Source organism: Neolamprologus brichardi, chromosome 15, assembly GCF_056152115.1.
Source record: "Neolamprologus brichardi isolate AB-2024 chromosome 15, ASM5615211v1, whole genome shotgun sequence".
In the NCBI taxonomy this organism is placed as follows: domain Eukaryota; kingdom Metazoa; phylum Chordata; class Actinopteri; order Cichliformes; family Cichlidae; genus Neolamprologus; species Neolamprologus brichardi.
Window position 1 is genome coordinate 37,930,657 of NC_142118.1, and position 25,624 is coordinate 37,956,280.

The 25,624-nt window shown below is 41.0% G+C and overlaps 1 protein-coding gene across 1 annotated transcript; it reads right to left on the reverse strand.

Moving 5' to 3' along the window:
* Positions 1 to 544: 544 nt before the first annotated feature.
* slc1a8a (solute carrier family 1 member 8a) lies at positions 545 to 25,296 on the reverse strand. The gene is made up of 11 exons (XM_087852841.1): positions 25,057 to 25,296; positions 13,392 to 13,471; positions 10,483 to 10,698; positions 7,470 to 7,512; positions 7,184 to 7,391; positions 4,639 to 4,738; positions 3,464 to 3,697; positions 3,098 to 3,292; positions 2,766 to 2,900; positions 2,567 to 2,669; positions 545 to 709 (listed from the first exon to the last, which is right to left on the reverse strand). Exons 1-11 carry the CDS (start codon positions 25,294 to 25,296, stop codon positions 545 to 547), a joined length of 1,719 nt encoding a protein of 572 aa, XP_087708967.1.
* Positions 25,297 to 25,624: the final 328 nt, after the last annotated feature.

Below are 25,624 nucleotides of genomic sequence, written 5' to 3' on the forward strand. Positions count from 1 at the left end.
CAACAAAACCTGCAATTCCTGTAGCTGGGCTTCTTTTAAAAGCACCGTATCTGCTTTTTCTTGTTTTGTGTCCTGCATTCACTGCTGCAGTCTCTGATGTTATTAAATGTAAAAGTAATCCCAGTGAACAAACAGTGCCAGCTTCAGACTGCTCTGTGCTGCAAGTTCATGAGCACTGGGTGCTGCCCCTCTGCAGGCTTCCAGAAAGTGCCTAATCAGATGAACGTGGGCTTATGCCCAGGCCTTAAAGAGGCAGGAGCTTTTTTGAGACAACAGATGAGTTGAGAGGTTGCTGGAGTGCTGGAAATAGAGGCTGCTGAAATGTATTACCTCACATTTCTTGTCCTTAATGAGCAAGAGAAGCTCCGAAATAAGCAGTCCAATTTTGGCCACCTCCACCTCAAGTTAGCTTAATCAAGCTGACACCAAGAAGGAGGTTCCTGTATAGAATTAATCTCTTCTTAACAATCCTGTTCAGATGGCACTATGAGGCCTCGCAGACCCAGTTGGACCTTTGCAAGGTGAGTTGCTCTACTCTCTCCATTCACACCTGGCAGATGTTGTAGTAGACTGTGTGTGCATTCATCTGGCTCACCGAGTCACCCGTCAAATCGAACGTGCTGTCTTTGTGTGTGTGCATCTCCGTCATTGGCACATCGACCGTGTTGGAGTTTTTGTGCGGAGTCTGTGTCCCGTAGGACGGCACAGGCTGCAGATGAAGTGCAAAAACATGTTAGCCTCTTACTGCTAGATCAGCATGCTTAATCAGCAAACTAGCTACCAGTTAACCCCTGCTTTGAGTTTCATTGCTAATCTAGATTAACTAACTTCAACTTCATTCAGAACACAGAAAAGAACATCTGCCTTCTCACAAAGAGGCGTTTAAAGCAACATGCCCAAAACAACTCAAGAAATGTTAATCAGTGCTGGTAAGTTGACTGTGACAGAAACAGCTTCAGCTATCACGACTGTGGCTATTAACAGACTGTTCTTCCCGGCAACATGGAGCACTGAGTTCAGTAGATATGGGAGGAGCTAGTCTGAGGCTCAGGATGACAGTAGGAGCTTTAATCCTTTGTAGTTGTTGGTCCAATCTGAACACACGTACTGCTGTAATCGTATTATGTCCATAGACATGAATGAAGCAACAGGTCACAGGCTCAGTTTATAGTCATCAGGCACATACAGAGATATGTGGTCTGTCTCCAGTAAAGACAGTCATATAAATGGAACATGTCCCAAACCCTCTAATAAAGGTAAAAGTCCCATAAATACAATGATGAGACACAAATGTTTTTGAATTTGCTGATGAGTTGAGTAAATTTGTTGTTGGGAGTTTTTAAGTATTTTCTATTCAAAACAAACTCTAAACAGTTTGCACATCACTACGTTCTGTTATGTTACCATATTACACAGCATTTGTTTTTAAATTAATCTTTTTTAGAAACAGGATCATACTAATATACAGTTGTGGTCAAAGGTTTACATCCGCTAATCACAGGAACAAATTTCATGGTCATTTTGAGCTTTCTGTTAATTCTTTGAACTGTTCTTTTTCCAGAATGGGATGCTTGTACAGTATCCATCTTTCAGTCTTGGATTATCTCTAACATTAGGAAGAAACAGGCCCTGCCTGATATGTACATATGATCACTTAAATACTTTAATGAGAGGTGCTGAATGTTCTACATTATGTCTTTTGACTTGACAAGGCCAAGGCCTATAAACTTCTCACATGATAAACATGATTTGTAGTTTTGCTGGACAGCGCTCACTGGACTGACCAATCCTGAGAACATTGGGAAAGTCCAAAGAAAAAGAGAACTCTAGAGTTGCACATGTTGGGAAGTTCTCTTAGTTCTCTTAGAGCCATTTGTAAACATATCAGATCCTGATATCATCAGATTGTACATGAGTAAGTTATTCAGCTATATCATCGCTTTGCCAAGATCTGTAAGATGACCCAAACTTTCACCCTCAGATGACAAACTGCTGGAACATCAGTGTCACTGTCCACAGTGAAGTGAGTTTTACATCTCCGTGAACTGAGATGGTTGGGACTGAGAAAGAAGCCAATGCTCCAATATCAAGAACTTCAACCTCAACTTAAATTTGTCCACACGGAGACTTTCTAGAGAAAAGTTTAATGGTGAGAAAACACAAAGTTTGAGCTATTTGGCCAAATTGACAAGAGGAGTAAAAGGTGAGGTGGTGGTAGCATCGTTCTCTGCTGCTGTTTTATTGCTAGTGGTTCTGGCAAATGAATGTAATGTGTCCAAACAGAACCAGATAAAAAGCTTTAAAACATACAAAAAACACAACTAAATAAAGACGGAGTAGTTTGGAAGCAGGGTTCATACGTCATAACTAAAGACATCGAAACTGCTTTCCAAAGCCCTGACCTGTGCCAGGAACCCAACCAATTTAAATGATATTTACAAATTCTTCCAAGAGGAATGATACTTTGCCATTGTTCATAGCATCGGTCAATTCAAAGAGTGCTGTCAAGCAAATCCTTTCATGCTGGCAAATAGAAACTACCAGGTGTAATCGATCATGTTTTTACCTTTCCTGCTGTGCTCAGGGAAAAGTCTTTCCGACAGAGGTGCGCAATGATTCCTGCTGCAAGGGCGTCACCAAGAACGTTGATCATGGTACGAAACCTGTCACTGCAGAGAGAAGGAAAGACAAAATGCCACAAGACCACCTCACCAAGGACTGATTCCATCCTTTGAAACCTGGGATTTTCCATAATCAGCACTTACAGGATCCAATCAATGGCTACGATTAGTGTGATGTCATCTGGCGGCAGGCCTACTGATGTGAGTACAATTACCATGGTAACCAGACCAGCCTGAGGAATCCCAGCTGCTCCAATGCTGGCGGCTGTAGCTGTGATACTGGAAGACGGGGAGACATGAGTAGAGTTAGAGATCAAAACTGAAAGAAAATGAGCAGACAGCAGGCGTCTTCAATGTTTATTGTGTATTTTCATAAAGTTTTAAAAGGCTCCACAGGGGAGTGTAATCTGTGTCTCCCATGCACACAGACTGGCTCTATACAGATAAAGTGAAAGTAACTGTTGGTCTCATTTTACCTGATGGTGACCAATTGGCCAAAGTCCAGCTCGTAGTCATTAACCTGAGCAATAAAGATGGCTGCCACCGCCTCATAGAGAGCTGTACCATCCATGTTGATAGTGGCACCCACTGGGAGAACAAAACGAGCGATTTGCCGGTCCACATGACAGTTTTCCAACAAACACTTCATGGTGATAGGCAGTGTGGCAGAGCTGTGGACAGGTGGCATTCAAATACAAGATTAATAGGCCCATATTCTGTGTCGTATCGTCACTCCTGAAGCAGGGAATCTGTTTTGCTCAGTTAGGGTTTAGCATATTTGCTATGAACCTTTCCAGGACTAACTAACTGAAGCGTAGGAAGCAGGTTAAAGTAGGGCTGACCTGGAGGAGGTTGCCAGGGCGATGACCAAGGCCTGCAGGAGGCCACGGATATAGCTGAAGGGGTTCTTCCTGGTGAGAAGGAAGTAGAAGAGAGGAAGGAGGACAAGTCCATGAACAAAGAGCCCGGTGAGCACAGTAACGCCGTACCAGCCCAACTTCTTCCCCAGTGTGCTCGGATCCTGCATGTCCAGGATCTTCCCCGCCACCAAAAAGATAATCCCAAATGGAAAATACCTGGAAGAACAGAACACCATTATGAGTCCTATAGGAGCTAAACGTGAAGGTTGTCTCTGAAGCTTAAGGTAAAACTTAAATGTTTTACATTCATTCCTTTCATGTTCATTTCACATATTTTTCATATATACCTTGTTCTTGAGTGGAGTTCAGATATCATTCGTTTATTTAGAATTATGAACATAGATTTCTTGAAGTCCACGGAGCATTATTTTAGAACGTGATCGGGGTTTTGCAAGAAAGAGTTACTATAATAAAATAACTCACAAAATATTTTTCAATTTAAAAAATGTAGAAAAAAAACAGCCTCTCCCATTTAAGATCATCTTCTCAGGAACCTCATGACTGTTCTTCTCCCATTTTTTGATCATTCCTTAGAAGTTATGTTGGGTGAGAATGGTTCTGGTTACGTGTGCTCTCACCAACAGTAGCATTCTTTGAGGGTTGATTCAGACTTAGGTGTATTCATGCATACACAATAAAACCCGTAGAGCTGCATCTGTTTGTGTTGAGCGTTAAGGTTTTAAAGCCTTGCTGCAGTTTTAAATCTCCTTGTATTTGGTATTTGTCTTGACAGCTGACACATATGAACACAAAAACACAGCTAGTTAAGAATATAATAAAAAAATATACACAATGCGTGTTGTTGTGACTATTTTCCACCCAGTGGGATTTGTTTTTGTGGTTTAGTTTAATTAAGCTCACCTTTGTTGGGATAGTAGGATTCATTTTCAGTAATGTGAATACCAGTAAAGTCAAATGAATCAATCACTACAAGCTTTCATGGCTCATTTACAAAGCCAACCATGCACCTTTGATTCAAACACAGGTGTAGAAAGCTGCAATTGTAACATAGGCTCTGCACATCAGTTTGTCTTTGATTGTCAGTTTGAAGTTATTGTGGGGTAAACAGATCCCTAACTGTATGACTGTACTCTCACCAAACAGCAGCGTTGATGATCTTCATGACACACTCGTTGATGCACTGACAGACATTGATCAGTGGGACTCCTCGCTCTCCCATCCTGCCCAGCAACAAACCTGCAGCACACATAAACACTGTTTGCGTTTCTATGCAAGCTTCAGCTCTGTAAATGTTATCACAGACTATGCCCATAAATGACTATGCCCTCTCCCCACTCTCCTACCTCCCTTGCTCCCCCCCTCCTTCCTGACACTATGACACCCCCCTCCTTCCAATCATCTCCCAGTGTCACAGTGGATCAGGTCAGGAGACAACTGAGGAAGTTTCGGCCCAGGAAGGCAGCAGGCCCAGACAAGGTGTGTCCGAGGAAGCTAAAGGCGTGTGCTGCTGAACTTGGGGAGCCGCTACAACGAGTCTTCCATCTCAGTCTGCGACTGGGGAGAGTGCCCGCCCTCTGGAAGACATCCTGCATTGTCCCGGTCCCCAAAAGGAACCGGCCCAATGAGCTGAATGACTTCCGACCGGTGGCACTGACGTCACATCTTATGAAGACTCAACCTCCTCCGACCACAGGTACAACATGCCAAGGACTAACTACAGTTCGCATACAAGGCGGATGTCGGAGTGGAGGATGCCATCCTGTACCTCCTACATAGAGCCCACTCACACCTGGACGGGGGAAAAGGCACGGTCAAGATCCTGTTTCTTGACCTTTCCAGTGCCTTTAATACCATCCGGCCCTGTCTGCTCCAGGAAAAACTGAACAGGATGCAGGTGGACCCCTGCCTGGTCGTTTGAATCTCCAACTACCTCACTGACAGACCACAGTACGTCAGGCTGAAGGACATCACGTCTGACACTGTGGTCAGCAGCACAGGAGCACCACAGGGAACTGTGCTGTCCCCTCTTCTCTTCACCCTGTACACCTCTGACTTCTGCTACAACTCTGAATTATGCCACATTCAGAAGTTTGCAGACGACACAGCCATCATGGGGTGTATCTGGGATGACCAGGAAGAGGAGTACAGAAGTCTGGTGAGGAACTTTGTCACATGGAGTCACACAAACCACCTGCAACTCAACACCTCAAAGACCAAGGATCTGGTTGTGAACTTCGGGAGGTCCAGAGCAGGTCCACTGCCGGTTCAGATAGAGGGGGAGGAGGTGGAGGTGGTCAACACGTACAAGTACCTCGGGCTGTGGGTGGACAACAAACTGGACTGGTCATGCAACACAGAGCACCTGTACAAAAAAGGCCAAAGCCGACTGTACTTCCTCAGGAGGCTGAGGTCTTTTAACATCTGCAGGAAGCTCCTGAGGATGTTTTACCAGTCGGTGGTTGCTGGAGTACTTTTCTATGCTGTGGTGTGCTGGGGGAGCAGCACAGCAAAGAAGGACTCGTCCAGGCTGGAGAAACTGATCAGGAAGGCGGGCTCTGTGGTCGGCATGAAGCTGGACACTCTGGTGTCAGTGGCAGAGAAAAGGACACTAAAGAAACTGCTGGACATTATGGATGATGCTGGGCATCCTCTGCACAAGGCCATAAACAACCAGAAGAGTCTGTTCAGTGACAGGTTGCTTCTCCCAAAGACAAGAACCAACAGACTTAAAAACTCCTTTGTCCCACACGCCATCAAACTGTTTAACTCCTCTCTGGAGGGGAGAGGGAGGGGAGACAGGAGGACAAAGGAGGGGGGAACAACGAAGCTGCAGTGCCTCTTCACTGTGCAATACTTTTTGTTAATATCCAACAGTGCAATAGACTCACAATACTTGAAATGTGCAATTCCCTTGTATTCTTATTCCTATTTATTCTATTTATCCCTTTTGTATGCTCTGTATTTATATATGTCTGTGTATTTATATATGTGTATATTTCTGTTCACACTCTGTAACTTCTGTCGGTGCTGTGCTACTGGAAACCGAATTTCCCAGAGGAACCCACCCAAGTTTTATCTAATCTAATCTAATCTAATCTAATCTAAATTAAGAAAAAATGGTCTGAAAGTTGAACTATTATGTTTTCCTTATTGTCTGTCACACTTGCTCATGCTCATGCACATTTTATAAAAGAAGTAATCTCCCCAAGCCAAAAGATTAGACTTCATCTTATTATTCAGTTTCAGACAGTTTTTTCAGTTCTGGGACCTAAATAATGTCATATAAAGAGAATATCTTATAACATTATTTTGTTATATAACAAAATAGCAGTTTCTGTCATATCTCAGGCTTCTGTGCCTGAGATATGACAACAACTGCTCAGTTTAGAAAAAAGATTCAAGGGTTACTCTTAGTAGGCTTTCAAGCAGAAAAGAGTTAAAGGGCCTCACAGCAGGAAAAGCTTGTTTCACAAGGTGGATGAACTTAGGGGCTACAGTATAGAAGTATGAATAAAGATTAATTTTAACTGTCAATCATTCAAACAATATTCCAGTGGAGTCCAAAAAGAAATGAACAGGTCATTTCTGATCAGGTCATTTCTGATACAAAAACCAACATGTTGGCAGGGAAAACGCTAATGATGAGGTTTCTAAATTTATTGCAACCCCGATCCCACTCACCCATAGTTGCAGAGAAGATAACGATGCCAAGGACATTCATCTGCTGGCTGCTGCCTGGACTTGTCTTGTATATGACATCTGGAGGAGGAGTCAGCTCGAGGTACACCATGTGCCCTTTGGGGTCATTGTCATCAGGGATCACATAGACAAAGTTGGGCTGAATTGTTTTGGTTGGGACTTTGAGGATGGGAATCAGGTCTGTTTTGTACTGAAGAAAGAAAATCATATTTAGTTACAGGATTCAAGCTTGTAGCATTAAAGAAACAACACGATTCTGTTGTCTTACCTGTTGAAATGTGGCCTCAATTAGATTGGAAGGAACCATGTTTCTGTGATAAACAAACGACATCGTTAGCTTTAAACAAACAAACAAACAAACTCCTCCCACCCGCTGCCTCTTCTGCATAGGAGGAGCCTAAGATTCCTCCATGTTGTACGTTTTTGGTCTTATTAATTTTTTATTTTGGAATAAATTTTATTTAGCAGCACGACTTGGGTGGCGCTTCTACATATTGGGGGCTCATCCAGGATTCAGACCTGGGACTTTTTGCACCCCAAGACATAATTCCAGGGATTTAAATCAGCTATGAATAATCCTCCATTTTGTCCCTATAAACTATTATTTCTGATAGAAATAAAACAAGCAATCTTTCATCACTATGCTTACCATACTTCAAATCTGGTTTCAAGCACTTCTTTAGTTTGCAATTACCGAGGTCAGACGCCATCATCCTTTGAGAAGTTTGCAGCTATCTGTGAGCTGTGAGATACTTAGAAATACAGAAAAGCTGTAGATGTCGGTGTTTTATACTAGCTAGATTATGCTGTTATTAAATAGTTCATAAATATGGTGAAAACATACAACAAAATGTATCCAACTCAATATTTCAGCCACACTAACGAGAGAAGAGGCAGCACATGTAGGCTGACAACTGTTATCAGCAGATGACTCATGAATGTTTACGACATGTGAGTGTTTCCATGTTTATCCTCTATAGGATGACTGTCTGCAGCCTTTGCTGGGAGGGGTTCATCACCTCAGGAGGTAAACAGTTCAACTAATCCTTCCAACATGGGAATGACTTTCAAACATGGCATGAGAGCTCGGTCTGCCAACGTGCCACAGCAGAGATCATGCACCGCCACTGACTTTGTTAATCTATCACTTATCCCTGCAGGATTACCAAAAATATACTGATCAGCCCTGCACTCTAATTGGATTTGTGTGTGTGAGAGAAGAAGAGAGTGTGTGTTGGTTTTCTACATTTTGTCGACCTCATTTCAGCTGAACAGGTCAGAGTGGATGTGCATCTGGACGGTGGTCTCTAATACCCAAAACAAACTGTAAGGCTGTGTGCACGTTTCTATGCTGCTGTGCACCAATCCTCATTTCCCTGAATCTCACAGAGGCCACAGAGATGCAACAAGCACAATTACAGGACATGTACCAAAGTGAAATAAACCAGAGTTATCCTTTTGATGTGTGTTTTCCTCCAAAGCAGCATAACCGAGGTTCATGGAAATTTTGTTGTTGTTTAGAGGAAAAGCCTGGCACATTTAGCTTCTGCACATTCTCCAAGTTAAGTGTGAAACTTTTTACGAACTACACAGCAAAACAGGATGAGATTTAGCACACTGAATACAGCGGTCATAGAATCGTCCCTGAGGCTTGGACCAAGGGTTTGGAGTTTTGAGGGCATTTGGGGTATTCTGGTTTTGTATTTTTGATCATCTAGTATTTGTTAGAAGTTGGGTTCTGGTTCTGTGGTGTTTGAGTCACTGAACCTGGCACACCTGTTACTCATCAGCTGCATTCTTCAGAAGTGTTCCTGACAGAAGACTAGTGTCGGAGTATTGACGTTTTTGGTCTGTAATTCTGCCGCTGCCTGCTGGAGCCGTTGGATTATTTCTGGTGACTGTAAGGACTTTTGTTTCCTCCCCAGGATTTCGCCTCGTCCGGTTTGTTTCCATCTGGAGGTTTTGGCAATAAACAGTACCAAATCGAGTGCACTACCTGTGTGTGTTTCCGTCACCTGCACGTCCTGGCTCCGCGTCCCCATTCATACGCTATTGTACATACTTGTAAAACCTCCCCATCACTGTAAATAAACTGTCTTCACCGCAACTCTGCTCCCTGCGTCCATCTGCATTTGCCATAACAGTATTTTTGTTCTGTGCATTATAGTCTTCTGGTTATAGTGTTATTTTCACATTTATGATGACCTTGGTTTTTGTGCTGTCAGTTTCCTGATTCCTGATTTATTGATCCTTTTTCTGTCTCCCCAGTTTTGTCCCTGTGTCTGTCCCGTCTCTCTGTGTCCTATCTCCGCCGTAGTCTGATTTCCCTTTTTTACCAAGTTTGTACGTTCATGTGTTACTTTCAGTTTTTGCTTCCTCTGGCTTGTTATTTTGATTTTGTTCTGCTGTGTTTCCCAGCCGTGTCCACTCTGTCTCCTCATGTGTATTTGAACCCTCAGTTTGCTTCTGTTCTTTGCTGTGTGCTCATCTGTCTGATGTTTTTCCACTAGACCTAGGCTACGTCCACACGTACCCGGGTATTTTTGAAAATGCAGATTTTTCTATGCGTTTGCACCTTTCGTCCACATGTAAACGGCGTTTTCGGTCACTGAAAACGGAGATTTTTAAAAACTCCGGCCAGGGTGGAGATTTTCTAAAACTTAGTTTTTGCATTTACGTGTGGACAAGAAAAACGGAGGAAACGGAGAAAACGCAGAAAGCGCAGCGTCAAAGGTGTGCGCCTTTTTTGACGTCACACTGTGCGCCACGTTATTGTTTCGGTGAAATGAATTTCTACAATACTGTTACTGTTAATTGTCTCTGCAGTGTTTAAATGCTTACATATACACACACAGTTACTGTCCCTCCACACATACGACTCGGTTCTGCTTCTATGCCCCAGCTTTGTTTACTTTTTCCCACCGAGGCTTCTAGACTTCTGATTGGCCAACATTTCGAAAATGGAAAATCTCCGTTTTCAAAAATACCGTGTACGTGTGGACGTAGACCTAGTTTCTCAGTCAGTTTGCTCCTGCCCTGCTCTGTCATTGTGTTTTTATTAACCAGTCAGTTTCCAGCTAATAAAAGCTGTGTTTTAGGTTCAGTCTGTCACAAGTCCTACATTGGGGTCCTCTTCCTGCTTGCTACAGAGCGGTTTCATGACATTACTTTCACTTTTTCTTTTACAGTTTGCTCTTTCAAACACAGAGAACAATTATCACCACACAAATAACTGGCAGGGACCCTTCCAGAGTCTCCAGCTGACTTTTGACCTGTCACACCTGATGAGGTCGAGGAGGGCGTCAGCCGAGGTTATGACAGGCCCGCCACCCAGCCGGTTGCTCTCCACCTCTGTCCCCACACCTGGTTTGATGATGATCACGAGAAAGATGCCGACCACTACGGCGATGAAGGTGGTCCAGAGGTAGTATGTGACGGTGAGGACACCCATTCGGCAACATGCCTTCGACTCCATCGATGATAGACCCGACATTAAACTGCACAGCAAGGCAAGGACAGAGGGGGACTTAGAAAATAGTCTGGATCCATCAACAGAGAGGATACACAACTGTACCATAGTGCTGACTGAGAGGTACTGAATAAGAACATCTATAACAGATCTGGGCTGCTTCTTCAGACTATTTGTTTTAAAACCAGTTTGGGGACATATCTAACAGCAAAATCCTGTTCTGGTGTTAGAAAACTACTCTGTACTTACTACTTAAGAAAAGACTGAAATTTTACTGATAGAAAGCCATGGACACAGTTATTTTTGTGCGTGGTCTTATTGCGTAGATTTGATGCTGGGAGGAGACACAAATCACACTGAGGTTGTTTGAGGAAGGCCATGAAAGTCTGTGTCAAGTCAAACATGTGGAGCTATCCATATGTTTTTCTTTTAGAGGATTTACCCTTCCAGTTGAAAATTTATGGAGGAGAATCTTTAAATGAATAAAGTCCACGAGTCCTGTCATTGGACTGGACTTTGATTTATCTTATAAGTGTCAGAATCAGTATCTCGAGGCAAAACTTTCCAAATAAATATGCTGTTAATATGCCTTTGTTTGATATTTTTATACGCATAATTTATGGATTTTCTTTAATAACGTGGGTGAGGAAACATATGTGGTAACACACCGACAAAAATGTGGTCCCACTGTAAACACCTGCTGATAGATTTAGTCTCAATTAGACGGCTCAGTTGTCCCTGGAAAAACAATTTACACACCAACTGGGCTGTTCCTAACAAACAGGTAAAGTACTGCATGTTTAACTGAAATAACTGTAATAATAATAACAATAATAATAATAGTTTAACACAACTGGCACAGTTCATGTTTAAATAAATAATCCTGATTAACAGGCTCCGGGACGTAGTTGGTGTGTCCGGTCTGGCTTTGAAGTGGTTTCAGTCGTACCTCTCCAACAGATCTTTTAGTGTTTTTGCAAATCGGTTTATGTCACATTCTAAAGATCTGACATGTGGGGTACCGCAGGGTTCAGTTCTGGGTCCTGTTCTTTTTCTTTTGTACATGTTACCTCTAGGACTTATAATTAGGCAGTTCCCTGAGGTGTCTTATCACTTCTATGCTGATGATATTCAGCTCTATTGCTCTTTTAAGCCGATGGAAGTCCATAAACTGTCCTCTTTAATTAAATGTTTAGCTTCCCTTGAACAGTGGCTTGGTGACAACTACTTACAGTTGAACTCTGAGAAGTCAGAAACATTAATTATTGCCCCCGACAACCAGATATCTCTAATCAAACAGCATCTTGGTTCTCTTGGCTCATCTGTTCACCTGAGCCTCAGGTACCTTGGTGTGATCTTTGATTCTGCCATGTCCCTAGAACAACGCTCTCGCCAGTTAATTAGGAACTGCCTTTTTCAACTAAGAAACATCTCCAAACTGCGAACTTTACTGTCTAAATCTGAGTTAGAAATGGTTATTCATGCTTTTACTTCATCTCACTTAGATTATTGTAACAGCCTTTTTCTTTGTTTGAGCAAAAGGAATCTTGACCGTCTCCAGTTAGTCCAGAATGCTGCTGCAAGGCTTTTAACTAAGACACGGAAAAGAGAGCACATTACACCAGTGTTACGCTCATTACACTGGCTTCCAGTACATTTCAGAATTCATTTTAAAATCTTGGTACTGACTTTTAAAGCTTTGAATTGTGATGCCCCTGCTTACATTTCTGATCTTTTAGAACCCCACGCTCCCTCTCGCAGCCTGAGATCTTCTAATCAAAGGCTGTTGGTAGTCCCACGAACATATTTTAAAACCAGAGGAGATAGATCTTTTAGAGCGGTGGCCCCCAGGTTGTGGAAGTCTCTCCCTCCATCATTACGTTGCCTTGATTGTATTTATTCTTTTAAAAAGCAACTTAAGACTCATTTTATGTATTTTATGTGTTTTTGTTTTATATTACTGTGAAGCACTTTGTGGTTTTTATCCTGTGAAAAGTGCTATATAAATAAATTGATTTAATTTGATTTGATAAAGATACACTCTCTGAGGAGCGCAAAGCTGACCTGCAGAAAAACAACAACAGGAAATACAGCAGGCTCAAATGAAGTGGGATGATCCTTTAAGGTGCTTTTGTTAAAACAAGAGCTTTAACATCACAGCCTTCTAAATCGAAGAGTTCTATAGGGGGCTTTTCTCTTCTCGTGGGTTCATATGGCCCGAGTTTCAAACAATGAGATCAGCCTTTGTACAAATAATCGCTGCAAGCCACAAACTCAGGCTTCAGACTGTTCTAAAGGTCGCATCCTTAAATCTGCATCTATGGTTGTGAACACAGAAGCTCCACTAACCTGCTTCTTCAACCTTTGAGTCGAAGACGTTTGAGAGGAGCATCTTATCAGCAGAAAGTTATATTAAAGGGGGAGGAGCTAAAATAGCTTATTTCCAATGTTTCAGACAGAGGATGAACTTAGGGTCTGCACTAAGGCCCAGCATAAAAAATAATTATTTGATTGGGACTATTTCTCACAGCCCATGTGCATGACTGGATGGATTATTTGAATCATGCAAAGCTACTCTAGTACAAGAATACAAAGCTGAGCAAAACAGTCCACTTTAAGGAAATCTAACTGCACCCTACAGAATGCAGACTGTTGCAAAGCCTCATGGTTCTGATTACAGTGATTTTCCTTGTCATACTGTGTGTCGGTACTTTGACCCACCTGGACGTGATGAGAGGAAGGATGAGCATCTTCAGCATCCTCATCAGCAGCTCACCAGGAAAAGAAAAGTAGATCTTGGCCTGTAGAGACAAAAACAATCACTTTTTTTTTTAAATAACAAAGGTTTTCATTTGTAATCTGTTAGACCTAAAATGTTCATTTTTTTTTTTTTTTTACTTTTTATTTTGTACTTTTTCCAATTTGATAGTACATGCAAACGAAAATATGAAAAAGGAACACAAAAGAAACAAACTAAAAGGAATAAAGGACACCTAATCTGTGGAAGAGGGAAAAAAACAACAACAACGAGGAGAGGTCCCTGCCTTATGGGGCTGGGTGAGTCTTATAGGCTATCCATTTTGTCCAATGTTTTCGGTGTTTGTCAGATTTCAGTCTCAAAGTCATTTTCTCCATTATATACATGTCCTCGATTACATCAGTCCATTCTTCCAATTTTAAAGGGTCACTTTTCAGCCAGTTTTTTGTTATTACCTTTTTGCTTGACAACAACATAATTTTAAACAAGTAATGGTCCTCCTTTCTTACATTTTCCCATATTCCAAAATACATTACTCGTGCCTCACACGGCACGTCATACCCCAGCACTTTCTTCATTGTTACTGCAATGCTTTCCCAGTAAGGTTTGATGTTTTTACACTTCCAAAACACATGAGAATGATTGGCGTCCCAGTCTCCACATAATCCCCAGCATCGTTGGGGTGTTTTCAGCTGCTTGCTTTTGATATAAGGAGTAATAAAGAACCTAATCACATTTTTCCAGCCATATTCTCTCCATCGTCTAGAGCTGGTGGGATTATGCTGTGTGAGACAAACGGATCGCCAGTCATCCTCTGACAGCTCAAGATGTCATTCAGATTCCCACTTTTGTTTGATATATAATGTTTCATTCCTATTCAAATTTTGCAGGCCATTATATAATTTCGATAAAATTCTTGATGGAGGATTTTTTTATGCTCCTGTTATTATTTCTATTATATGGCTTCCTTCTCTCAAGAACTTCTTCCTGATTTATCCAGTCCAAATTCTCTCTGTAGATTCTCAAAGGATTTGAATGTTGTCCCGTCTATTAATGTGCATATTGCTGTAATTCCTTTATTGACCCATCTTAAAAATGTACTATCCCATTGTCATTTAAATTCAGCTCTTTGTAACAGTTTAAACAGATTTTATTCATTTACATTTGATAAGTTGAATCACATAAATTTCTCTGAAAGTTTTAACCAAGAGATTCATTTAAAAGAAATCGATTAACAAAGCTTAAAGTTTTGTTTCATGGCCTTAAGCTTTTAGTTGGAACAACCACAAATTGGTCATACACCCACAGAGGGTGACGCTGAACATGACGCACATCGTGCTGAATCATTGAAAACTTCATAAACTCAGTGCACATAACGGATAATTACAACATGCCGTTTGTCCACACAGAAACTCTGGGTCCATGTTTAAAAAGATATGACGTTTTTAGATAATTGAATCTGACAGGAGTTCCATATATTTCCATTAAATAATGTTAGCATGCAAGTCTGACATGTGTTTTCACAGAACTACAGCACAACCTGGTTTCCAATCCTCCACGGAGATTTCAGTTTCCAAATGTTCAATCCAAGCATTTACTTACATTTACTTTGTCTGATACACAGAAAATATTCAGTGAGAAGCAGTTGTCTGTTTGAAAATGCCTCGCTGCTGCCAGAGGTCAGATGATGATACGATATAATAACCACTAATTACAACCAAAGTATGTGAATCAAGCCTTAAAGCAGATGAGCTACAGCAGCAGGTAAGAATGCAAAGTGGACACTGAAAACCACACAGGCTCACCTAAATGGCACTAAAGAAAATTGGAAAACATGTTGCCTGGTCTGATGAGTCTTCATTTCTGGTGCAACATTTGGAAGGTAGAATTAGAGTTTGGTGTTAACAGCATGAAAGCATGGTGCTAACCTGCCTACAAACAGCTTATACTGGATGTGGAGGTGTCATAGTGAGCAGATTCTTGTCAGACTTTTGGTGCTTTAGTACCAACTGAGGATCATTTACATGCCACAGCCTGACTGACCTCCACAGTCACCAGCTCTCAGTCCAGTGGAGCACCATCGGGATGTGGTGGTACGTGAGATTTCAATCATGGATGTAGAGCTGACAAATCTGGAGCAACTTTGTGATGTTATAATGTCTAATAATGTCTCTCTGGACCAAAATCTCTGAGGAAATGAGGACCTTCCAGCACCTTGTTGAATCTATGCCACAAAGAATCAATTAAGCACTGAAAGCAAAAAAGTGGTCCTAACAGGAACTATCAAGGTGTAACTAATTAAGTGCCAGTGAGCTATATACTGTTATGTTATGTTTTCATCTTATGTATTTTAATTATTTTTATCTGATTATATTATCCCTCTGTTGAGCATTTTGGCAGACACTTGATGTCCTTTAACCTCCTAAGACCTGAACTCTTCCACGGCAGCATTTTTAATTTCTCTTTGATATTTGGTCACATTGGGGCCCGATGAATGTAAAAACAAAGAATTACCAGATTTGTTTTTTTACCTTATTTTTGTGTTAAAGAAAAATAAGAGCCACATATGAGGATATTCGTTTAAAATTTTGATACAACAGTAGCATATAATGTCCTTGTAAGTGGATATCAGGCCCTTGTAGAGCAAAATTGAGTATTTTGGTCTAAATAACCCAAAATGTGATGTCCACATATGTGGACGCAGGTCCAAGGAGGTTAAATGTGCTATTTAAATAAAGATGACTTGACTTGACTGTAAACTCTTATGAACAGGTTCTGATGAAAAGAGTCTTTATCAGAAATCAAACACATCAGGTCTTCAATTCGGTCTCATCTGTTATAGACAAATTAAATTTAAACACCAAATAGTAACAACAACAACAACATGTCTGTGAAGCTTCTCAGTCATCCAGGTCATCGTAGTCTAAGGAGCAGAGATGGGCAGTAATGCGTTACTGTAATCCGATTACTTTTTTCAAGTAACGAGTAAAGTAAGGGATTACTATTGCAAAAACGGTAATTAGATTACCGTTACTTTCCCGTAGGAACGCTGCGTTACTGCGTTACTAAAACCGTGATTTTTTGCGAGAATGTCTCATGACAGTGACGTAAGCGAGTGCGACGTTTGTGACAACAGCTGTGTGCAGATCAACAATGGATCATATATCGAGTGCAGAGAGAGTATGAGCGTGCAGCGTTTAAAGCGTGGAAGTACTGACCTTACTTTGAGTTTGATTCCATAAAAAGTGATAAAAACATTAGTGTCCGTTGTGCGTGGGAAGAAAACTTCTTTTTACAGCGAAAAAACCCCTAAACTTCCAAACAAGCACCGAGTAGCTACGACGTAATGGGAAACTCACAGAGAAACTCGCGGATTCTTCCACTGACCGCTGCACACCTGCACCAGGGTAAACCTCCGCCCACCCCACTCCTGCTTTACAGGTGAAAATAGAGCAACAGGACCGCTAGTCTTTGACTTTATTTATTTTCTGCTGTGTTTTACTTGCATCTATTTGAAAGACTGAGTGTAAACACACACAAAAAAATGTTTTATGTGCTGGAATGTGCAGAAAATAGGTTTAAATGTTAAACTAATTTCTTCCAGTCAGAGAATGTTGCATATAATTAAATGTTTGCTTGATGCATAAAGTTAAAATATTAAAACTAATAAAACAAGTTTTAAAAAGAGACTTTTCCATTTGATTACATTTTGTATGATGGATTATGCAGAAAAAGTAGAATTGGGCTGAAAGATCTATCACTTTATCACCTATTCAGGTTGTAAATCGTGTTTTTAAAAAGTAACTAAGTAACTAATTAATTAATTACTTTTGAAAATAAGTAATCAGTAAAATAACGGGATTACTTTTTTGGGGAAGTAATCAGTAATTAGTTACTGATTACTTTTTTCAAGTAACTTGACCAACACTGCTAAGGAGCTTGCAAAGAAAAGCGTCTGGACTTCTTTAAGTTGCTTGAAGACGTTTCACCTCTCATCCGAGAAGCTTCTTCAGTTCTAAGGTCAAATGGTGGAGAGTCCCAGATATAAACCTGGTGGGAGTTTCCCCCCACAGAGGGACAAAAGGCCCCCTGATGATCCTCTAATCACATGAGCCAAGGTGTGGAACTGGGTGTGGGTCACAATCAGCCAGGGTTTCGGGTGAGTTCATTGTGAAACCTGGCCCCACCCTATCATGTGATTTCCTGAGGTCAGATGGCCCAGGATGTGAGTGGGCGTTAAGGCGTCTGGGGAGGGAACTCAAAACTGGATTATAGATGGCAGACAGTTGGTGTGGTAAGCCCCGCCCTCTGTTCAAAGATGGTCGCTCACAGTGGACATAGATGCTTCTTTCACTCCTCTTTCAAACCATCTGTCCTCTCTGTCCAAAATGTGAACGTTGGCATCCTCGAAAGAGTGACCTTTGACCTTTAGATGCAGATGGACAGCTGAGTCTTGTCCTGTGGAGGTGGCTCTTCTGTGTTGTGCCATTCGCTTGTGAAGTGGCTGTTTGGTCTCTCCGATGTAGAGGTCTGGGCATTCCTCGCTGCTGTACAGCAAACACCACATTGTTAAGTCTGTGTTTTGGAGTTTTGTCTTTCGGTTGAACCAGTTTCTGTCTGAGTGTGTTGCTGGGTCTGAAGTACACCGGGATGTCATGCTTGGGTTTAAATCTGGGACTCTCCACCATTTGACCTTTGAACTGAAGAAGCTTCTCGGATGAGAGGTGAAACATCTTCAAGCAACTTAAAGAAGTGCAGACGCTTTTCTTTGCAAGCTCCTTAGACAACAACAACAACAATAATATGCATTAAAATAAAATAATCTTTCTTTTTACAGCCATTAAAACATGGCATCAGGCCTCATGTTCTATCATTTAACACAAAGGACAGAAGTTGCACCACATAAACGGAGCTTCCAGCAAGGAATTCATCGGCCTCAATATTTATGATCACAGTGCTGCCTTTTATTGATACTTGGTTACTTAATTACTTAGTTGTGATTATTTAGTGTATTTATCTTTCAGAATGATGGATTGGCCACTTCGTGTATTATCTCTAGCTAAAAATAGTCACTGTTAGTTAGGATGTTTGGATGTGTTTGCTGATATGACACAGACCAGTCGTGCTTTTGTTGCATCGTTCCTGTAGTTCTCTTCTTTCACGTGTTTTGTTCAGTTTAGGACCAAACTAAAGGGTAGATGTAAAAGTAAATAAAACCAAAAAACATTCATTCCACAAGGATGCAAGAATAAATCTCTGTGTCATAACACATAATGTAAATACTGTGATTACTCTCAGCTTTCTAAAAATGCAGCTCATTCATAATGTTTTTTTCCTGTTGTTTATTTTTTTATAAAACTGCTGTTAAGACTAAATTTATATAAAGTGCATGTAACTTAAAATGCAGAAGAAGTCTTTCACTTTAGTATTCGCTCATAAGTTTGCAGGTGTGACATTATTTTATTTGTTATTTATGTTTGTGGAAACAAGTTTGTGTATTTTAATTAAACCAACATATATGTCTGATACAGGCAGGAAAATAAAAATAAATGAATTAGTGAGTGTTTAAAGAACAGCTTGTCCATGCCCCCTATGATATCACTGACATGTTGCCTTAAGCTGTTTCAATGTGTTCGAGAAATAAACTTGACTGAAAGAAAGAACAGGAGAGTCACTGAGTGGTCCAGCTGTGATCGGTTCAAGGTTCTTTATTTGTCATGTGCATAGTTATACAAGTATAACACACAGTGAAATGTAGCCTGACACGCTCCTCAACATGTGTTTAATTGTAGGCAGGGACATTACTGGATATTCTTGTGTAATTGCTACAGAAGAATATTTATTTTATTATTTTACATTCACAATTTTTTTTCCTGGGGACCCTGTGACACCCCATTGAAGAGCCGTAGGTTGGATCTGTTAAGATCTCACTGTTGGGTTTGTAAGGCCATGTTACTCCTAAATTTCTATCTTGTTCAAAGAGAAGATATAAAACAAAGATCTAAGATCTAACCTTAGTGTTCTCCTTTTTTTAAAAAAAAATAATCGATAAGAGAATCGATAAAGAATCGAATCGTTAAACAGAATCGAAAATGGAATCGGAATCGTGAAAATCTTATCAATACCCATCCCTAATTCTGTACATTAATAAGAATAGACATCTGACTATTTTACAGAATAGACAATATAAACATATTTAAAATTAAAGGAATTTGAAATGTACATTGTGCTGATGGGTTTAGAGTGTCTGGAAGAGAGTCCTGTCTATCTCTGGGACGGGTCCAGTATCTGCGCTGCTCTAGTCCGGCATCTCCTGGTGTAGGTGTCCTGAAGCGGGGGGAGAGCAATCCTGCAGCAGCGTTCTGCTGTACGGATCACTCTCTGGAGAGCTTTTTGGTCCTTAACACAGCTGTTCCCAAACCACGATGTGATGTTCTGTGTGAGGATCAGTGTTGGTCAAGTTACTTGAAAAAAGTAATCAGTAACTAATTACTGATTACTTCCCCCAAAAAGTAATCCCATTACTTTACTGATTACTTATTTTCAAAAGTAATTAATTACTTAGTTACTTAGTTACTTTTTAAAAACACGATTTACAACCTGAATAGGTGATAAAGTGATAGATCTTTCAGTCCTGTTGCTCTATTTTCACCTGTAAAGCAGGAGTGGGGTGGGCGGAGGTTTACCCTGGTGCAGGTGTGCAGCAGTCAGTGGAAGAATCCGCGAGTTTCTCTGTGAGTTTCCCATTACGTCGTAGCTACTCGGTGCTTGTTTGGAAGTTTAGGGTTTTTTTCACTGTAAAAAGAAGTTTTCTTCCCACGCACAACGGACACTAATGTTTTTGTCACTTTTTATGGAATCAAACTCAAAGTAAGGTCAGTACTTCCACGCTTTAAACGCTGCACGCTCATACTCTCTCTGCACTCGATATATGATCCATTGTTGATCTGCACACAGCTGTTGTCACGAACGTCGCACTCGCTTACGTCACTGTCATCAGACATTCTCGCAAAAAATCACGGTTTTAGTAACGCAGTAACGCAGCGTTCCTACGGGAAAGTAACGGTAATCTAATTACCGTTTCTGCAATAGTAATCCCTTACTTTACTCGTTACTTGAAAAAGTAATCGGATTACGCGTTACTGCCCATCTCTGGTGAGGATGCTCTCCACAGCACCTGTATAGAAAATCCTGAGGATCTCTGGAGAGACCCTGAACTTCCTCAGTTGTCGTAGGTGATACAGGCGCTGCCCAGCCTTTTAGGTCTGGACCTGAATGTGGGCAGACCATGTCAGGTCTGAGGAGATGTGGACACCAAGATACTTGAAGGACTGCACCCTCTCCACTGGAGCTCCATTGATGATAATGGGCTTGTAGTCTCTGTGCTGACTCCTTCTGAAGTCCACCACCAGCTCCTTGGTCTTGCCGACGTTCAGCTGGAGGTGGTTGTCCTGGCACCATGATGCCAGATTCTTCACTTCGTCCATGTAAGCCGCCTCATCGTTGTTGGAGATGGCGCCCAACACCACTGTGTCGTCAGCAAACTTCACAATGGTGTTGGAGCCGTGGGTGGCCACACAGCCTGAAGTGTAGAGGGAGTAGAGCAGTGGCGAGAGGACACATCCCTGAGGTGCTCCTGTGTTGATGGGGATGCTGTTAGAGACGCATCTACCCACCCTCACCACCTGATTCTGCCAGTGAGGAAGTCCAACACCCACGCACACAGACGGCTGTTGAGTCCCAGATCCCTGAGCTTTGTGAACAGTCTGCTGGGCACTTTAGTCTGGCTGAGAGGGATCAATTCTTCTCGGAAAGAGCGTTCACACACAAACGGAACTATTTTTAACAAACACAGGCTCTGAAGTGCTCACAGGTCACAGTTTTACTTCACATAACTGAGTTGTTTCGTTGGGTTTTCAGAATCTGCAGACACAGATTGACAGTGATGGAGATTAAAATCACATCAACATTTTCAGATTAAGTTAATCTCAGTTAACTTTAAAATCTTTGTTTGATTTGTGAAACAAGACACAGAGGTGTCCTTCTGATCACGCTCGCAACAATTAATGTAAACAGTTTTATTTCTCATCTGTAACTTTAATCTTTCTAGACGAACATTTCTAACCGAGTTGGTTTTATTTATTAACATTATATTAGAAGAGTTTAATTAGTAACTGTTAAACAATCGCTTAAGAACTTATCCTATGATTTCGTGTTGAAATGTAAAAACTGATGAAAAAAAGATGAATGAAAAAAACTGTTGTATTCTGAATATAAAAATAACCAACAGTGATCAAAGTAAGCCATTATTATTATGTTTATACTGTCATAGAGTTTCTTGGTTATATTTACAGTAAGATGCTCAGAGGCTGCACAAACAGTTTTAACTGTTTCTTTTAAAAGCTCAGAGAGAAGAAGCCCTCTGAGAGCATGAGAGGCACTTCTTACATTGACGGATTAACGTTGGTGGATTTGGACTGGCTGCTCTTAAAGCTCTGCGACACTGTTTGTCTTCAACTACAGCGTGTCCTCCAGAGAATTAACAGGCCAGAGACCTCGACATTTCTTGGAAAAGTTCCCCTCAACTTGGAAACTTAACAGAACAGTTGTGCTGAAATTAACTGGCACGGTGCTCGATTTATCTGTAATCCTATGAGTATCACGTTGAAAAGTAAAAACAGCTATTTATTATGCTTAGTACATTAAGCTTTGCAGCTCAAACTCCTGCAAATACAAAATGAAATATTCTATTTGATATATGTCCTCAATATAATGGATTGCATTTGTAAAGCGCTTTTCAGGGCCCTCAAAGCGCTTTACAAATCCACTGTTCATTCACTCTCACATTCACACGCTGGTGGAGGCAGCTACAGTTGTAGCCACAGCTGCCCTGGGGCAGACTGACAGAGGCGAGGCTGCTGGACACTGGCGTCATCAGTGGCCAACACCATTGACGGTAGGGTGAAGTGTCTTTCCCAAGACACCAAAACAATTTGCTCATCTTTGCTCTGCAGCAGCAGATTTGCTGTTTAAATTGAAACACATATCTGGATAATTAGCTTCTGATACAAACTTTAGTTTTCCCTTTTATCTGTCTTCGGTGTGCATATTCATCGTTTAACAGTAAGAACTCATTGGACAATGTAAAAACTAATCTTGTTATGAAATTAGTTTAATTTTATTTTTTAAACGTTCATATAGTTCTTCACAGAGCTGACCGGAACCATTACCTGTGCTGGGTTAACATGTTACAAAGTAACTTGTTACTGTTATCCATAATTACATTACAGTTACTGTTATATTGACTCTTGTGTTATAAAGCTTCCTAAGTTATCTGCATATAGAAAGCATAAAAGGACAGAAAAACTTCATTGTTCTGTTAAGAGAAATTTTGGGTTTTGCAAGCATCTGCAGAGATAGTGTGCAATCACGAAGCTAGGCAACACCCCAGAGTGATGTCACAGCTGAGTAATTTGGGAAATGCAGTAATGTAACACATTTAATAATCACATTACAGTTACAAGTATGTTGTTGTTGTGTTACACAGGTTCTGATCAGGAGATCAGAAAGATCTGATCAGAAAGAAACACCAATCATGTCTTTGTCTTTTTAAACTTCAGCTACCAGCTGACTTCAGTTTCTGTGCAAAGAAAAAAAAATGAAGTAATAGACACTACTTTTACTTTCAATGCACAAAAGGCCAAGGGCGCGATGGTGAAGAGGAAGCTGCGACCAGGACAGAAGCAACTGCGTTTATACTACTAACACACATGGGCTCCTTGCAAGCTGCACAGGCAGCAGATTTACACAAAACGAAAGTGCTGAGTGTCGACCTCAGGCCTGCAGACAGAAGCAAGGACGAGCCTTTCTGCCTCTTCATGTTGCTACAGTAGAATCGCTGCCTTTGAGCATGTAATGTGTCATCTGCATAGCAATGAAAATGTATGTTTTCTAATAATATTGTGTAAGGGAAGCCTGTGTAATATATGTGTCATTTAAACAATAATGTTTCCAGCACAGAACCCTGAGGGACTCCTTAACTAACTTTTGTGTGCAGAGCTTTCTCATTTACATGCAAACTGGAGTCTATTAAACGGACATGATTTCATTTAATGGAAGACTTAATTTCTGTAGTAAAATAATGTAGTTTGTATCCGCAATCTCGTTCTTTCGGTCACTACCCACAGCTCGTGACCACGGGTGAAGGTAGGGACGTAGATTGATGGGTAATTTGAGGACTTTGCTTTTACACTCAGCTCTCTCTTCACCACGATGGACCGGTGCAGCGTCCGCATCATTGCAGCTGCAGCACCAATCCGCCTGTCGAGCTCCCGTCACTCGTGAACAAGACCCCGAGATACTTGAACTCCTCCACTGGAGTTTAGGAGAAGTGGAGGAGAAGGCTCGAACCTTTGTATTAAAATATCAAAAGTTCAGCAGTTTTTTTTTTCAGTTTTTCGATTTACCTTCCTTTTTATTTCCTCTTTTTTTATGTTATAGTATTTTGTTAATTTGGTAACTCTTCCATCCCTCTCTGCTACTGTGTGTTTTGTATACTTTTTACTTATTTCCACAAAAAATATATAAAATAAATAGAAAAAAAACCCAAAACCAACCAAACAAACAAAAAAAAGTAATCAACACAGAAGCTGAAATGTAAATATAAAAAGATATATCACAATAAATCGAGGCACAAAGCAACATAAAGACATTTGAAATAAAAATATCAACACAAAGCTTTAGGTTATTTTAAATATTACTATCAGCTTCACAGGAAAATGTAAACATAGAAGCTGAAATTTTACATCCTAACAGAGTTTAAAGGCAGCTCCTGAGCAGAAAGCTGAGAGAAGTAAGTAAGTAAGTGTTGGACGTATCAATACAGGAGCTTAAAGGTGAGCTCCTGGCAGCATCACTGAAGGTGACTTAACAGGATGTTTGAAGGAAAGTATGTAAGAAGAAGTCCAGTCGACATAATGACATGATGTAAATATGAAGCTGAGAGTTTAATGGCATGCTGTTCTCCTTCATCTCATAGTGACAGAAATTATTTTTTGGAGTGACACAAATAATTTGTGTGGCATCAGATTTGATGCAGAACAGCTGATTGTTCTGTAAATAGTTTGAAATGTTTGTTCAAAAAATGCCTTGGCTGCATTTTTAGGTAAACAGCTGCAAAAAACTTGTTTGCATAACTCAGTTACTTTTTTGAAGAAGTAACTATATAATTAATTACCCAACATTGGTCATTATTTACTGTATTTTGCAGACGGAGAGTTGCAGGACTGTCTCCCAGACCACAGACTCATAATACAAGTCAGAGTTTTATAAAAAGAAAAAGAAAAAGAAGGAAAGTTGTGTTTTCAAAATTGAAGTTCAAATTATTTTTACTTCTAATAGTGTTAACATACTGCACAGGTCATGAACAGTTAATTAAAAGTAGTCACACATAAATGTAAACACTGTAATTTGATTATTTTAATAAACATGTAACCTGGGTGGATTCGATGCTGGCGTGACCACAGTGCACACGTCTAAAGTTGCTCACAGTGGTCCATGGGACGCTCAGGGAGTTTGTGTGTTCGCTCAGACACATGAAACATTACAAGGAACACTGGTGAACAGTACCTGTGTAGACATCTGACTTCCTCTCAACATAAAGCCTAGCGTGCAGCCGGTGATCACAGAGATGACTGACAGCGTGAGCAGCCCATTCCTCTTAAAGAAATTCGTCACCGTCCTCAGGTCCCCCTTCAGGAGGAAAGTCTTCATTTGGTCCCCCATCGTCCTCTCTGCATTTCCAGGCGCGTACGAGCTGTTGTCAGAGCGCACCTCCTCCCCAACGTTCGGTAACAGAAGTTCCTCCATACCTGTGAAGATCTGAGTTTATATGTGTGGCTGGCAGGCAGACAATCCTGTGAGACCCAACCCTTTCCACTAAAGGATTAAATGATCACTGATCAGCGCCAAGGTAGCTCTGCGGACAGCCAGGCAGGCTTACAGGACTAAGAGGCTTAAAGAGGTGGAGGAAATATCACAGGCCTTTGGCATCTGGTCCTGCTGCTAAACTCAGTCGTGTTGTTGTTGTTTCGGTTTTACACCTTTTGGCAAAAGAGTCTGGGTGAGCATGGGTCAGAGGAACCTTCAGCTTTAGGAAAAGCTGCTGGAGCTTTCAGCTTGTCAGGGTGACTGCACA